Source organism: Podarcis tiliguerta (assembly GCF_965153285.1).
Source record: "Podarcis tiliguerta genome assembly, chromosome: W".
Classification (NCBI taxonomy): Eukaryota; Metazoa; Chordata; class Lepidosauria; order Squamata; family Lacertidae; genus Podarcis; species Podarcis tiliguerta.
The window spans coordinates 2,228,592-2,243,492 of record NC_139552.1 but is presented as its reverse complement, the minus strand read 5'-3'; the positions used below and the strand labels follow the sequence as shown (position 1 = coordinate 2,243,492).

At 46.3% G+C, this 14,901-nt stretch overlaps 1 protein-coding gene across 3 annotated transcripts; it reads left to right on the top strand.

The window, feature by feature from the left end:
• Positions 1-467: 467 nt before the first annotated feature.
• On the top strand, positions 468-13,636 carry LOC310668849 (myelin proteolipid protein-like). 3 transcript variants are annotated; one of them, XM_083422199.1, is made up of 8 exons: positions 468-629; positions 7,043-7,129; positions 8,867-9,053; positions 9,277-9,532; positions 10,978-11,146; positions 11,761-11,834; positions 12,481-12,546; positions 12,949-13,636. In XM_083422199.1, the coding sequence occupies exons 1-8, from the start codon at positions 626-628 to the stop codon at positions 13,018-13,020; spliced, it is 915 nt and encodes a 304-aa protein (XP_083278325.1). In that variant the 5' UTR covers positions 468-625; the 3' UTR covers positions 13,021-13,636. The 3 variants fall into 3 exon arrangements, with proteins under 3 accessions (XP_083278325.1, XP_083278327.1, XP_083278326.1); XM_083422201.1 differs by having other exon boundaries at positions 473-629; positions 9,277-9,433; XM_083422200.1 differs by lacking the exon at positions 7,043-7,129 and having other exon boundaries at positions 473-629.
• Positions 13,637-14,901: the final 1,265 nt, after the last annotated feature.

Below are 14,901 nucleotides of genomic sequence, written 5' to 3'. Positions count from 1 at the left end.
AAATGCAGGACCTGGCCGTTGTCCCTCTTAAAATCCATTGAGTTGTATTCATGTGAAGACGGAGCTCCACCAAGCCCCTGAGAACCTTCTCCCATATCCTGGTGGCCATCTGGTGGTCCACCAAGACCCTGAGGTCCACCATCGTTCTATTGGTCCAACTGCTTCTCCATAAAGGCACAACCTGACCTCTTGAAATCCTTTGGGTTGGACTCAGGTGAAGATGGGGGGGGGGGGTCTACCAAGACCCTGATATCCTTCTCCTATGCCCTGCTAACAAAAGTTGGTGGTCCACAGAGACCGTGAGCCACGTTCCTACAGCCTGAGCTCAGAGCTTTCCACCAAAGCTGGAAGCTCCCACAGATCTTAGGACTTTCCATCAAGCAGATCATGTCCATATCAGAGTTAACAGGGAGGAGCAGGAGCAGGAGGAGACAGGGCCGGCTTCTCCTTTAAGGGGCATGGCTCTACACAACAGAAGCCTTTTTCTTTGGAGGATCTGAGGGAGCAGAGAGAAATCCAGTGAAGTGAGGAGGAGGAAGAGGAGGAGGAGAAGAGGAGAAGACGACGACTGGGTTGTCCTAGCTGAAGAAGAGAACAGTTGCGACTTCACCTGAACCCCAAGACGATGGGTGAGTTGGACCAGGGGAAAACTTCTCAGTATCTCCATCACCCATTAATTTGGCCAAGGTGGATCTCAGGGATTTGGGAAGCCATCCCGGGTTCCGATCCCACCCTGGACTGTACCACTTGTCCTGAGACCTTTGAAATGTGACGTGTTTCTGGGGACATCAGGGTGGGAAAGAGGACCTCCCTATTTTCATTGGAGACATATTGGGGGGCTGGAAGAAGGGGGTCTCTATCTTCATTTTAGGGGGTAGAAGAGGAGGTCTCTATTTTCATTTTAGGGGAGGTCTGTATTTTCCTTTTAGGGGATAGTAGAGGAGGTCTCTATTTTCATTTTAGGGGGTAGAAGAGGAGGTCTCTATTTTCCTTTTAGGGGATAGAAGAGGAGGTCTGTATTCTCACAAGGGAAATATTTGGGGGACAGAATAGGATGTTCCTATTCTCATTTTAGGGGATAGAATAGCAAGTCTGCGTTTTCACAAGAGAAATGCTGGAGGGATAGAATCGGGTGTTCTTATTTTCATTTTAGGGAGTAGAAGAGGTGGTCTGTATTTTCACAAGAGAAATATTGGGTAGGTTGGCTAGATCCCTCCAGCTCCTCACCTCCCTTTCACCACAACCGGGCCAGGTAGGTCTCGGCCAAGAAGCGAGGGGATTCGAACCCAGGACTCTAACTGCTACACCACCAGAGAGATGGGAACTATAGCCAACCGGAGGGAATGGGACCCAGGAGATTGGCTCGGCAGTTGGAAGGGACCCTGAGATTCATCCAGGCCTGGAAAAAACCCGGAAAAAATGGGGGGTGACCCTGTTTCCCCCCCCGGAAAAATTGAAGGAGAAAAAAAGGGTGTGGAATATTCAAACTATATCAAACTATTTTTTATTTCCAATTTTCCTGGTTTTATCCTAGGCCTTCCCATATCTAGGCAGGACTAATCTGTGCCATATATACCGAATAAAAAACGATGTTCCTGTGAAATAAAACTGTCCATTAATGGGCCCCTGAAATTCCTAACAATTTCACACCATCTGAATCCAATTTCCCATGTTTCTTTTTGCAAAGCTGCCCTGACATTCCTAGGTCAGGCTGGATGACCACCGGGGGTTCCTTTCAGCTCTGGTGTTTTCCGTACCAACCGAGGCCGCTCTCCTGGAGGTGCCATGAAGGAGGGCATTGTTTCGAACTTGCAGCCCATCCCTTATTGTCCATTGTCTTCAGGACAATGGGAGCCTTTTTATCTCTCTGCTTTGCTCTGTTCCACATTCCCTCCATCCATCCCACCCCCAAGATGAAGAGGCGCGGAATGGTCCGGTTAGAGTCCTGGGAAGAGGGCCCCGGGTTCAAATCCCCGAGACCTTCCTGGCAGGATGAAAATAGAGACCCCCAATTCTATCCCCTAAAATGAAAACAGAGACCTCCTATTCCATCCCCTAAAATGAAAATGGAGACCTCCTATTCCATATTTTTATTTTAGGGAATTTCATTTCCCATAATTCCTGGCAGGAATTAAAAAAAGTTTAAGAGAGTCTTTATGGAGAGTTGCCGCCAATATTTTAATCGCAAAAGGTGGGAAGGGAGAGGATATCACAATCAAATCCGACTGGCAAAATCAGTTAAATCAATTTAAATAAATAAAGAGAGGATGTCGAACTAGCGAGACTATCAGCAAGGTGACAGAGGAAAAATTTACCAGATAATGGGAAATACACAGAGTCTACGTAAAAGAACATGGTCAAAATATCAGGTTTCGACAGTTTCTGTGTGTAAAAAGGAGAACCTTATCAAATTTAAAGTCAGTGAAGTAATGGGGAGGAAATAAAGTTGTGCGTATTTAAAGAACCTAATTCAGGAACAAAATGGAAAGATTGGAGGTGTTGTAAACAAAAATATGCCCTTTTCCCTTATGGGGTATCCAAGAGTCCATATAGAGTCCTTACATAGGTTCCCTATTGGTAGGAGAAAATAACAGAGGCCAACCAGAGAATATTGAGAAGCAAAGCAGCTAGTAAGCTTGATTTTTATTTATCTGTTGCAACAGGGTGCTCCCCTCACTCGCAGGAAAGGAGGAGGACCCAAAAAAATGCTGTGCAAGGGCTTATAAAGACTTTTGAAATTCCCATCCTGTAGATCAAGACCACCCCCAGAAACATTATACATACATCACAGAAGGGGTGTAACCTAAGACCACCCCCCAGATACATCACAGAAAAGGTGGTCTTAAAACAGAAATTTCAATATTGTTTTTCTCTTATCCTTGTTTATTTCCTGTCTGGCAGGTTACTTGATTGGATTGCCTGCGGAGCCTGGCCAGTCTTTTATAGTAATAAATAGTTCCTGGGCCAGGTCACAGGCTCACACCCTTATTCAAACACAGACATACCCTTAAGACAGGATTTGTGAAGGAAGAGACAATGGGGAGGCTTTTCCATTTTGACCATGCAGAGAAACATTTGCTCAGTTTAGGGAAAAAAATGGCTTCAGGTCAGTCTTCCTGTGCTTGATCTATGTAGGTGCAGTTATGAACATTACCATATATCTAGACCTCAAAATTCGTATCACATTATCCCCCCTTTGGGGCTAGAATTTGTCTTAAAAAATTTTGCCCCACAAATAATAACATTGTATGTTGTAAATGGATGCCTTTGTGTAAATATATCATATAGTGGTCTATGCTTTACATTTAGCAGAAAGGTCCACTACTGACTGAAAAATGCAGTTTGCTTTTTAGCTCCGTCATTTTTTGGTGTGTGTTCTCAGGTGTCAAGATAGCTCTTCTGCGGTCTCACACTGGCATAGTGGTACAGCAACACATCCTGGTGAATCCCCTCAGGGCTTTCATATCAACCATGTCGCCTGGCATTCACCATAGCTGGCACAGGTTTGGGCATGTCACGAGAGAGATATCTTTGCCTTGGCCATTCTATGGGATTTTATTATTATAGGCTCTGGTCTTGCACTCATGGGAAGTTGCTCACTTGCTCTTTTTTTTAAAATAATATTTATTGGAAATTTAAAGTTACAAGAAAAAAAGAAGAAAGAAAAACAAGAAAAGCGAAAAAACAGAATTAACAATACAAATCAATAAAAAGAGAATAAAAAAATTAACAACATACAATACCTCAAAATCAAAAACAAGAACAAAAGAATAAATTTAAAAACAAATCCAATATTTTCATATCCTTATCTTCATTAACTTATTTCCTCGACCTCCTCACACCTCCCTCTTTTGTATTCTAATTATTAATTATCTCAGCAAATCCTTTCCATCTTTCACTATATTCTGTCCTTTAATTGTCTTAATTTATTTTAGCCTTATCTTACCATAAGGAGAAAAAACCTTAGAACTTAAAAAATTATTTATACGCAACTCCTTATAACATTTCTACTAAAGCCTAATAGTTTCATTCCAAGATTTTCCTAACAGTCATTAATTTTACAATACTTCTCTAAATGAATTTTTAAAATTTCTGCCAAACTTCATCCACCGTCTCTTCTTCCTGGTCCCGAGTTCTGTCAGTCCTTTCTATCTGTTCTGTCTAGTCCATCAACCAAGTGATCTTATGTCCGAGGCTCTTAACACTTTTCCATGTCCCTTCTGCAGATCTTCTTCATAATTGTACCTGCACTTTACTTTGTCTTCTGCTGGTCTTGTTCTTAATTTCCTTCCTTTGTCTCTGAGGGGTAGATCTCGGGGAATCAACCTAAGAATGTCTTTACCCCTTCTTGACTGGTCAGCCCGTTCTCCATGGTTAGCACTAAAGTCCAAAAAATATTCCAGAGCATACTTCAATGCCCCTCCAAAATTGAGGGCCTCGACCACTCCAATCTCCTCCTGGCCCAAAACCATGTCCCAAAGGTCAAAACATCCCTGCATAGGAGGATCTAACCAATTTGCCGACAGGACTCCGTCTCTCCAAGTCTGACTCACTCCAGATTCAGTCATCAGAGACGACAGCTTATGTTCTTGCAGGACCGCATCTCTCTCAACTTGTATTGCTTGAGGTTCAACAATAACCTCCTCCTTTATCTTCACCACAACTTGCCCTGTCAGGGCAGATTCCTTGGTCAATTCTTGAGCAGGTTCTATATAAATGTTCACTGTTTGACCAAAATTAACAGTTGCAGTAGTCATCAAATCCATCTTCGCATGAAGCTGCTCCAACAAAGCACTTGTCCTGCACAAAGCAGACACTAAGACTTCCTGTGTCAACATTCTCAAGGTCAAAGCCTGTTTCTCACGATCTCTTATCTCTACAGCTGTAGAGTTACCCAAGTCCACTCCAACAACAGTTCAAAAGCTCCCTCTAGGGGAAACAATTTCGGCAACAAAATTGCTTTCGTTTTCCAAGTCTTTGTTCCTTTTTAGTGCAAAAGGAAACATTGGAATCAATATGTTTCTCTTATTTGACTATCTGCAACATACGTTATTATTCACAGTCAATGAACTTTCCCAAAACGTCTATCTTTGACAGCTCGTTCCCAGGTTCAAGACGATATTTATCTTTCTTTACTCCCTCTCCTGCAGGCTTAAACAGTTTAAAATTTTTTCCCCTCTTCTCCTGCTTCCAAGGGGGGTTTTGTAGCTTTAATCGGTGGAAATTTAGTACTTTTCAAATAGCTTTCCAGATTTTAGCTTGTAATATCTTTGCTTCAAACTATTTACAAAAGCGGAAAGGCGGACTTCCTGTTTAGACCTTCCTGCTCCGATGCCAAATTACGAAATTTAATAATCCAATTTTCCGTTTTACTCACAGGTACTTGTTTAGAGTCCAATTTGTCCACAGGAAAAAAGTTAACACTCTCTGACAACAGCAATGCGGCTTCACTCCGTGAAAAGAGCAGTCGATTCGAAGCACCGCGCCGCTCACCCCACGTTGCTCCGGATCCCCAAAATCGGGTTTCCCTGCGAGTAGGGGAGGCGCAAAAGGTGCCGGCCGAATTCCAGGTCCACAGGCTTCTCCTGCCTGTGGTTTTGATGGGTCTCCGCCTCGCCGTGGCGGTCCAGACCCTAATTTTCACGGAGCGGGTTCCTCCAGATCAGAGGAAACCCGCCATTGCCGGTGGCGCTAACCCGGAAGTCCTAGTTGCTCACTTGCTCTTAAAGGACCAAAAAGCTAATTGCAGCCTGGATACACTTGCCCAATTCAAACTGAGTCCAATTTGAATTTATATATGCCCATGGTTTTCAACTTTTCAAACCAATCTGTTAAAACAAAACCATTCTTAAAAGGGCACTTGTCCAAATTAGTTAATTTAACTCTTTAAGGGATCATTCCTGCTAAATCAAGGCATATACACTTTTCTTGTTATCTGGGCTTTCCTGGATCCTGAAGCTTCTCCTTGGTCAGTCTTCCTGTGCTTGATCTATGTACGTGCAGTTATGAACATTACCATATATCTAGACCTCAAAATTCCTATCACAGAGGTCATGCTAATTAATGTACAAAACAAGAATCCATTCAGAAATGAAGGATTTTAACATTTCTTGATTACAGTGGTACCTCAGGTTACATACGCTTCAGGTTACAGACTCCGCTAACCCAGAAATAGTACCTCGGGTTAAGAACTTTGCTTCAGGATGAGAACAAAAATCGCGCAGCAGCAGCGGGAGCCCCCATTAGCTAAAGTGGTACTTCAGGTTAAGAACAGTTTCAGGTTAAGAACGGAGCTCCGGAACGAATTAAGTACGTAACCAGAGGTACCATTGTATTTCTCTTGTACAGTTTTATAACGAAGAAAGCGTTTTTTAAAAAATTAATTTTAGGGGATAGAATAGGAGGTCTCTATTTTCATTTTAGGGGACGGACTAGGAAGTTTCTATTTTCATTCTAGGGGATGGAATAGGTGGTCTCTATTTTCATTTTAGAGGATAGAACAGGAGCTCTGTCTTTTCACCAGAGAAATATTGGGGGGATAGAATTGGGCGGGTCCCTATTTTCACCCTGCCAGGTAGGTCTCGGGGATTTGAACCTGGGGCCCTCTTCCCAGGACTCTAACCGGACCATTCCTCACCATCCCTGGGGTGGGATGTGGGGGCAACGTGGGATGGAGATATCAAGGCTCCATTGTCCCAAAGACAATGGACAATTGAGGATGAGCTGCAAGTTCGAATCCAGACCTGACACTGTTTCTGGCATCTCACAGCTGCTTGTTACCAGCAGAGATTAAGAAGAACATTGGACCAATTGACCGTCTGGGTCAAATCCAGATTTCTGCTCCTATTTTGAAATTCCTGCCTTGTCAAGGGGTCCAATTTGACAACCCTTGGGGGAGGTCTCAGCATTCGGGGAAACCCAGCCAGATGGGTGGGGTATAAATAACAAATTATTATTATTATTATTATTATTATTATTGGAGAGGAAGGAACTGTGGGGAGGCCTGCCTGTCCTGCTGACCCTTGTATTTTTCACAATGTAGATAATGTTAGCGGCGGGCCCGAACCCCAACCAACCGCGGCTCCGCAGAACTCGAACCCGGATACAGTACCCCAAGCCGGTTCTCCAGGTAGCCATCTGAAGCCTGAGATACCCAGGGCCTGCCTAGCAGGGCTGGGTTGCCTTCCGATGTGAGGCCACGTTGAGATTCCCAACTTTCCGTGGTGGGACTGAGTAATAATAATAATAATAATAATAATAATAATAATATCATTCAACAACATCAGTTAACATTGATACATATGCTATCATGTTATTGTTTTAATGAAATAAATTGTTTAAATGGTTATGATGGTTTTTCTCCTTCCAATCAAGTCCAGCAGAAAAGTGGTCCCAATAGAAACGTCTTAAACCTCACCAGAATTTCATCATTATCAGTCTATGTATTTCTAATAATGGAACCAAATCAGCTATTTTTGATGTATGTGTGAAAACGAATTTATGATTCCCAAAAAGAAACCTTCCTCTGGTGGTCAATATTCAGAGGATGGCAGCAAGGCCAAGTCTTACTGACTAGCGATTTAAATTGTGATTTAAATAGTGACTGAAACTGATTTGATTTCAAATCAAATCCACCCCACTGGGAAGCAAGTTTAAAAGACTTTCCTTACTGATCCCAAGGTCCGGCAAATGCGTTTCAGGGCCAGATTGAGGTTTGATGCGGCTCTCAGCTCCTGAAGATAATGGGGCCATTTCTATGTCCAGCTGTCCTTTGTCCACAACAAATTGTTGTTTTTTTGTGTTGAATATATGCTATATGGTCCTTGATGGACCTCATAGGTCTCTAAAGCCATTTCCACATGTTGCCAGGCAACCAGTCCATGCAGAATGTCGGCACCCTATATATAGAAAGGAGGTGTCAGCGAAGCTCAGATGCTGACAGGAGGAGGAGAAGCAGGCACAGAGAGAGGACAGTTAACAGCAGAAAGCAGAGAGGAGGGGGAGAGCAACTGTAATCTGAGCTCTGGCCAAAGGGACAGACAGATGTGTGAGAACTCTGATAGTGGGCAAGACGTTGGAATGCATGGAATGCAGGAAACACTCTCGGGGTGGGGGTGGGGTGGGGCTTCCGTGCTGGGGAAGGGGGAAGAGCTCAGTCCGGGCAACTCCATCTTCTGGGGAGGAGGATGAGTAGAGGAGCCCCGTCCTAGTTTTTTGTTTTGCAATAAATCTGAAATAATTAACAGCCAGAGTTGTCTCCTGTCTGTGGGAGAGACCAAGCTGTAACAGGACGAAACCAGGGATATTTTAGGGAGCAGGCGGGGCCCATGACTTACATTACAGTAGCCAACACAACACAACACAACACACTGTTGCTGCATGTCGGTTTTATTTTATTTGGTTTTTATTTTCTATTCTGGAAATGTACATCCAGGGTTTTTTCCCCTTTTATATTTTTGGGGGCCCCCAAGAGAGGGGGGGCCCTAAGCTACGGCTTGTTGAGCTTAGATGTAAATCTGGCACTGGTGCCACCTGTGATTCGACGCCAAGATTGCTGCCTGACCGGGGGCTGGACTGGATGACCCTTGGGCTTAGGGATAGTGATAGGGGTTAGGGTTAGGGATTAGGTGTAGTGGTTAGGGTTAGGGACAGTGGTTTAGGATAGGGAAAGGAGATAGGGATGGGAGTTAGGGATAGGGATCGGGGTTAGGGATAGTGGTTTGGGATAGTGGTTAATGATAGGGGTTAGGGAAAGGGTTTAGAATAAGGATAGGGGTTAGGGATGGGGTGAGCGATAGGGGTTAGGCAACTCTTCCTCAAGAGGTCTCTATCCTTCCCTCCTTCCTTTCTTCCCCTCTCCCTGCAGGTCTGTTAGAGTGCTGTGCCCGCTGCCTGGTGGGGGCACCCTTCACCTCGCTGGTGGCCACGGCCCTGTGCTTCCTGGGGGTGGCACTCTTCTGCGGCTGCAGCCACGAAGCCCTGACCGGCACCGAGCACCTGATCGAGACCTACTTCTCAAAAAACTACCAGGATTACGAGTACCTGGTCGATGTGTAAGCGCCTCCAAGCATTTCTTTTCTCTGCCGCCTTTGTTCGTTCTCCCGTTCATATTCTGCAATCCTTTTCTCACTGCATGTCCACATCAAGTTAAAATAATATTCTGCAATCCTTTCCCAACTGTATATCCCTCCTAGCTCTGGTGGGGGGACAGACTGGATGACCCTTGGGTGCCCCTGCTGTACCAATGGCCCCCCTCTCCTATTTTCTCCCCTGCAGGATCCACGACTTCCAGTACGCCATCTACGGGGTGGCCGGCTTCTTCTTCCTCTTTGGTGCCCTCCTGCTGGCCGAAGGCTTCTACACCACCAGCGCTGTCCGGCAGGTCTTCGGTGACTACCGGGCCACTGTCTGCGGCAAGGGCCTAGGCGCCACGGTAGGCCACAAGGGGAGGGGGCCCCGAGGACACCGGCCCGGCCACTCCTGGGAGCTGGTGTGTCACTGTGTGGGAAAATGGCTGGGCCATCCCGATAAGGTGATCTTCTCCTCTTTCGCACCTGGTGCTGGCGCCGTTCAAACTCGGGGCATGAGACTGCCGATGGTGGAGGGCGTTAGGAAGAGGGTATATTGAATAAGTCTTGTCCTTCCTTCACTCACACTGGTTGTCCATACTGAGAGGATGCCAGCAAGGTTGAACCTTTCTATAAAATGACTTTATCCTTCCAAAAGGGAAACCTTCCTCTGGTTGTCCATATTAAGAGGAGGCAAGCAAGCCGAACCATTCTGTAAAAGGAGGATTTTATCCAGGGGTCAGCAAACTTGCCATGCCTCGGGCCAGTGTCTCCAGTGCCAATTGCGCATTGGGCCGGAGGGTGGGGGAGCGCGTGCCCAGACACGTGCGCACACTCTATTTCCGGCACACTTCTGAGTTGGAGGAGCACCGGAAATAGCTTGTGTGCATGTGCACAGGCCTCCTCACACCCAGATGTGCACTGGAAATAACTTGTGCATGCGCAAATAACGCTTGCGCATGCGCACAAGCTATTTCTGGTGCTCCTCAGACCTGGAAGTGGGCAGCCGCGCAGTGCAGCACGGGTAAGAGCGGGTGGTGGCAGCAGGCAGCGGGGTTCGCCATGGGCTAGATAAACGAGTCCCTCGAGCCTTATCCGGCCCACAAGCCTTAGTTTGGGGACCCCGATTTTATCCTTCCGAAAAGGAAACCCTCCTCCGCTTGATTCTTGGAGCAGTCATTCGGAATGGCTTTACAATTCCAAGGTCCGCTGCCTGTGCTGTCGCAGGTGGCATTGGTGGAAAAAGGAGGGAATTCCACGTCTAAGGAATCCAACAGGGCACTTTTAGCCCCTTCCTGCCCTATAAGTACCCTTCGGGCCTTCATCCCGGAAGGACGTTCCTGCAAGGCAGCAAGGGACTTGTACTTGTGACCCGTGGTGCAATCAGAAAACCACCTGCTGTGCCTATGGAGGTCCCCTCCCCCCCAATCCTGGGTCATCCGAGTATCCCTGTTTTCTCAGTCCCAGATTTGACTTGTGAGGGATGGAAGAAGAGGTGGCTATTATCATTTTACGGGATGGAATAGGCAGTCTGTATTTTAATCAGATAAATATCTGTGGGATGGAAGAGGAGGTCTGTTTTCATTTTAGGGGATAGAATAGGAGGCCACTCTTTTCATTTTAGGGGATGGAATAGGAGGTCTGTTTTCATTTTATAAGATAGAATAGGTCTCCATCATCACCTGAGAAATACCCAAATATAAGCCGCCCCTGAAAATAGGATTTTAATGGATCATAGGAACCTGGGAATAGGGACCTTTCAAGTTCTGCCCACCCCTTGAGGGAATATCGGGAGGAAAGGTCCAAGTGGCTGGGAGTTCCTCAGGTCCCAAAGGTCTCCAGTCTCATGCCCCGTCCTCCGGAAGCTCCCGGCCCATCGCTGACACTCGTTTCTTCTCCCTCCTTTCAGTTTGTGGGCATCACCTATGTCCTGACCGTCCTCTGGCTCCTGGTCCTGGCCTCCTCGGCTGTCCCCATCTACGTCTACTTCACGGCCTGGACCACCTGCAACTCCATCGCCAACCCCACCAAGACGGCTGCCGGCATCGGGAACCTCTGCACAGACGCCCGGATGTATGGTGAGGAAGAACCTAGTTTACTGGGCCACCTTGGGGAGGAAGAACCTCATGAGGGGTCTCCCAGTAGGACCTGGGAGAAGGTTTTTGAGGTCTTGGTTGACCACCAAGCTTGGAAGAAGGATCTTGAGGTCTTGATGGAGCACCAAGCTTGGTAGCAGGACCTGGGAGAAGGTTCTCAAGGTCCTGGTAGAACACCAAGCTTGGTAGCAGAACCTGGGAGAATCTCAAGATCCTGGGGGAGCCCCATCTCCCCACGGGTCTCACCCCAATGAATTCCAGAGGGACGAAGGTCAGGAAGGACCTCGGGGTCTTGCCAGCTTGCTATCAGGACCCGGGAGAAAGATCTCAGGCTTGGTGGTTCTCCAACATCACATGAATCAACCCAAGGCATTTTCAAGTGGGGGAAAGGTCAGGTCCTGCATTTAGGGAGAATCCAATGGACCCTGATGGTGGGCTCAGGGTCTTGGTAGACCACCGGCTTGCTATCAGGATCTGGGAGCAGGTTCTCAGGGTCTTGGTGGACCTCCAGCTTCACATGTCAAGAGGGGTCAAGGAGGTGGGGCGAGGTGGCCCTCCAACTCTCAACCGTTCTGTGTTTCGGTGCCCTGACACAGGCGTCCTGCCGTGGAATGCTTCCCCGGGAAGAGTGTGTGGCCAGAGCCTTCTCTCCATCTGCAAGACATCCGAGGTGAGTTCTCAGTGGTCAAGACTAGAGGACCTTCCTGGTCCTTTCTACCATTCTGTTTCTACATTGAGATCCTTCAATGGGTGACCCATTCTCCTCCTCCTCCTTCCTCTCCTCCTCATTCTTTTCCTTCTTCTCTGGTGACTGGGAATGGCCGCCGAGACCACATAACACCGGTCTTGAAAGACCTACATTGGCTCCCAGTACATTTCCGAGCACAGTTCAAAGTGTTGGTGCTGACCTTTAAAGCCCTAAACGGCCTAGGTCCAGTATACCTGAAGGAGCGTCTCCACCCCCATCGTTCTACCTGGACACTGAGGTCCAGCGCCGAGGGCCTTCTGGAAGCCAAGTTACAGGGAACCAGGCAGAGGGCCTTCTCGGTAGTGGCGCCCGCCCTGTGGAATGCCCTCCCACCAGATGTCAAAGAGAACAACAACTACCAGACTTTTAGAAGACATCTGAAGGCAGCCCTGTTTAGGGAAGCTTTTAACGTTTGATGCATTACTGTATTTTAATATTTTGTTGGAAGCCGCCCAGAGTGGCTGGGGAAGCCCAGCCAGATGGGCTGGGTATAAATAAATTATTTATTATTATTATTATTATTATTATTATTATTATTATTATTATTATTATCATCATCATCCTACAGTTCCAGATGACGTTCCACCTGTTCATTGCGGCCTTTGTGGGAGCAGCGGTCACCTTGGTGGCTCTGGTAAGGACGGCTTCCCACAACTCTTCATCTCTGGGTGGAGGATTTGAGCCACACGTGGGGCAAAGGATGGGAGGGAGGTCTCTGGCAGAACCCTGGAAAATCAGGAGGACTCCTTCTGATGGGCCTGCGGGAGACTGTGCTTGATGGTCTCCTCAAAGCTGCTGAGATATCAGGGGAACCAGGAGGAATGGGCAGGAAACCACCAAAGCTGCTGAGATATCAGAAGCAGGAGGAATGGGCAGGAGACCATTCTTGATGGTCTTCAAAGTTGCTGAAATATCAGGGGAATCAGGAGGAAAGAGCAGGAGACCATTCTTGATGGTCTTCAAAGCTGCTGAGATATCAGGAGAACCAGGAGGAATGGGTTCTAGCAATTCTGCTTCTCTTCCCCTTCCTCCATAGGTGACATTTATTATTGCGGCCACCTACAACTTCGCCGTCCTGAGGCTGATGGGCCGGGGAACGAAATTCTAACCCGGCACACCCCTCCCGGGCGAAGAGACTCCCTCCCTCTTCATATAATAATAACCCTCGTATTATTTGCACCCTGGACTGGTCTTCTAACCGCGAGGCTCTAACCAGGCGGCCGCCAACCTCCTGCTCTAACTGCCCGTCAGCCAGTTGGCTTGTCCCGATCCGCCAGGGTTGGACTACATACCTTTTCAAATGCAACCATGATTCTAGGATCTCACTTCACCTAGCCGGACCCAAAAACAGGATTATTCCCGGTCTGGGGATTTCGTCAGCGCGGGAAACCAACGTCGGAGCGAGAGAGAGGTCCTACAACCTGTTAGTCCTGCTTTTTGGAGGAAAAATCACTCCGTCTCTTGAAGTTTCCAAATAGAAAGTAATTTTTTTGAAAAAAATAAGTGCAGTTTTAAGCTCAAACGGCGGGAAATTATTTGACGAGATAACACCATTTTTTTGGTAAGAGGCTAATAAAAACGTGTGTGTGTACACACACACACACACACACACATATATAAAAATGTGAAAATCGACCGTTCTTAACATGGCGCACAGAAAGCCGAAATAACGAAGGACGAATAACGAAGGATAACATTGAAATAAAAATGAAGGGTGAATTTCATGAGAAGAGCTTGTTGTTTTTTTAATGCTTCGCTCCGTTTCGGTGGGGAAATCAGATGGAACTACCGTATTGTCAGGAATAAAAGCCTCCCTTTCCCCCCAAATTCCAACCAGGAAGTTTTAAAAGTGGCATATATTCAGGCCAATACGGTACCGATCCAACAATCCGTCAAACGCAACGAAGAAAATGCAACAAATATTGTGGCGAAATCATACCCAAAACCTCCCTTCCGATTACATTTCCAGCAACAAGGATTACAATTCTAGTTTCCTTGGTTTGAAAAAAAGGAATATACTGATATATATATAAGCTATCATAGATATTTACATATATATACACACACACACACACATATATACACACACACAGACACATTTATATATATGTTAGGTTATATAAGATATATATCCATATTTATATTTTTATACATGTATTTATATCATATCTATCTGTCTCTCTCTCTCTCTCTGTGTGTGTGTGTGTGTGTGTATCAGACTTTAAATTATTCCCGATGAATATTTTAAAAATATCCCTCATGAAATCAAACCAAAAACCTCCCTTCCAATTACAATTCCAACAACAGGGATGACGACTTTTATTCTTTATACACCACCCATCTGGCTGGGTTTCCCCAGCCACTCTGGGCAGAATAATAACAACAACAACCACCCTATCCCTAATAATAATACAGTGGACGCTCGGGTTGCAAACGTGATCCATGCGGGAGGCACGTTTGCAACCCCCAGCATTCGTAACCTGCAGCGGGCCACAAGTCAGCACTTCTGCGCATAGCGCGACTTAGCACTTCTGCGCATGCGACAAAACCCGGAAGTAACCCGTTCCGGTACTTCCGGGTTCTGCGAGGTGCGCAACCCAAAAACGTGCAACCTGAAGTGTCTGTAACTCGAGGTATGACTGTAATAGCTTTATTTCTACCCCACCCATCTGGCTGGCTTTCCCCAGCCACTCTGGGCGGCTTTCAACAGGACAGAAATAAAATTATTATTAATAAAAATTTTTAGAAAAATGGTACTGGAGCTCCTTCCTTCTTTTCTATGGTGGAAATAGGGACACCCCAATCTGTCCCCTGCGACATTTTTAGGGCCTCTCGAGGGTCATGCAGTCCAGGCACTTGCAATAATAATAATAGTAATAATAATAGCACCTCTAAACAGTTATTAGAGCCACAAATCCCTTTATGGATCTCTCCATTAGAAGCCCATGAACTTAAAAAACTCAATATCAATCCGTACTGGGCAACATAT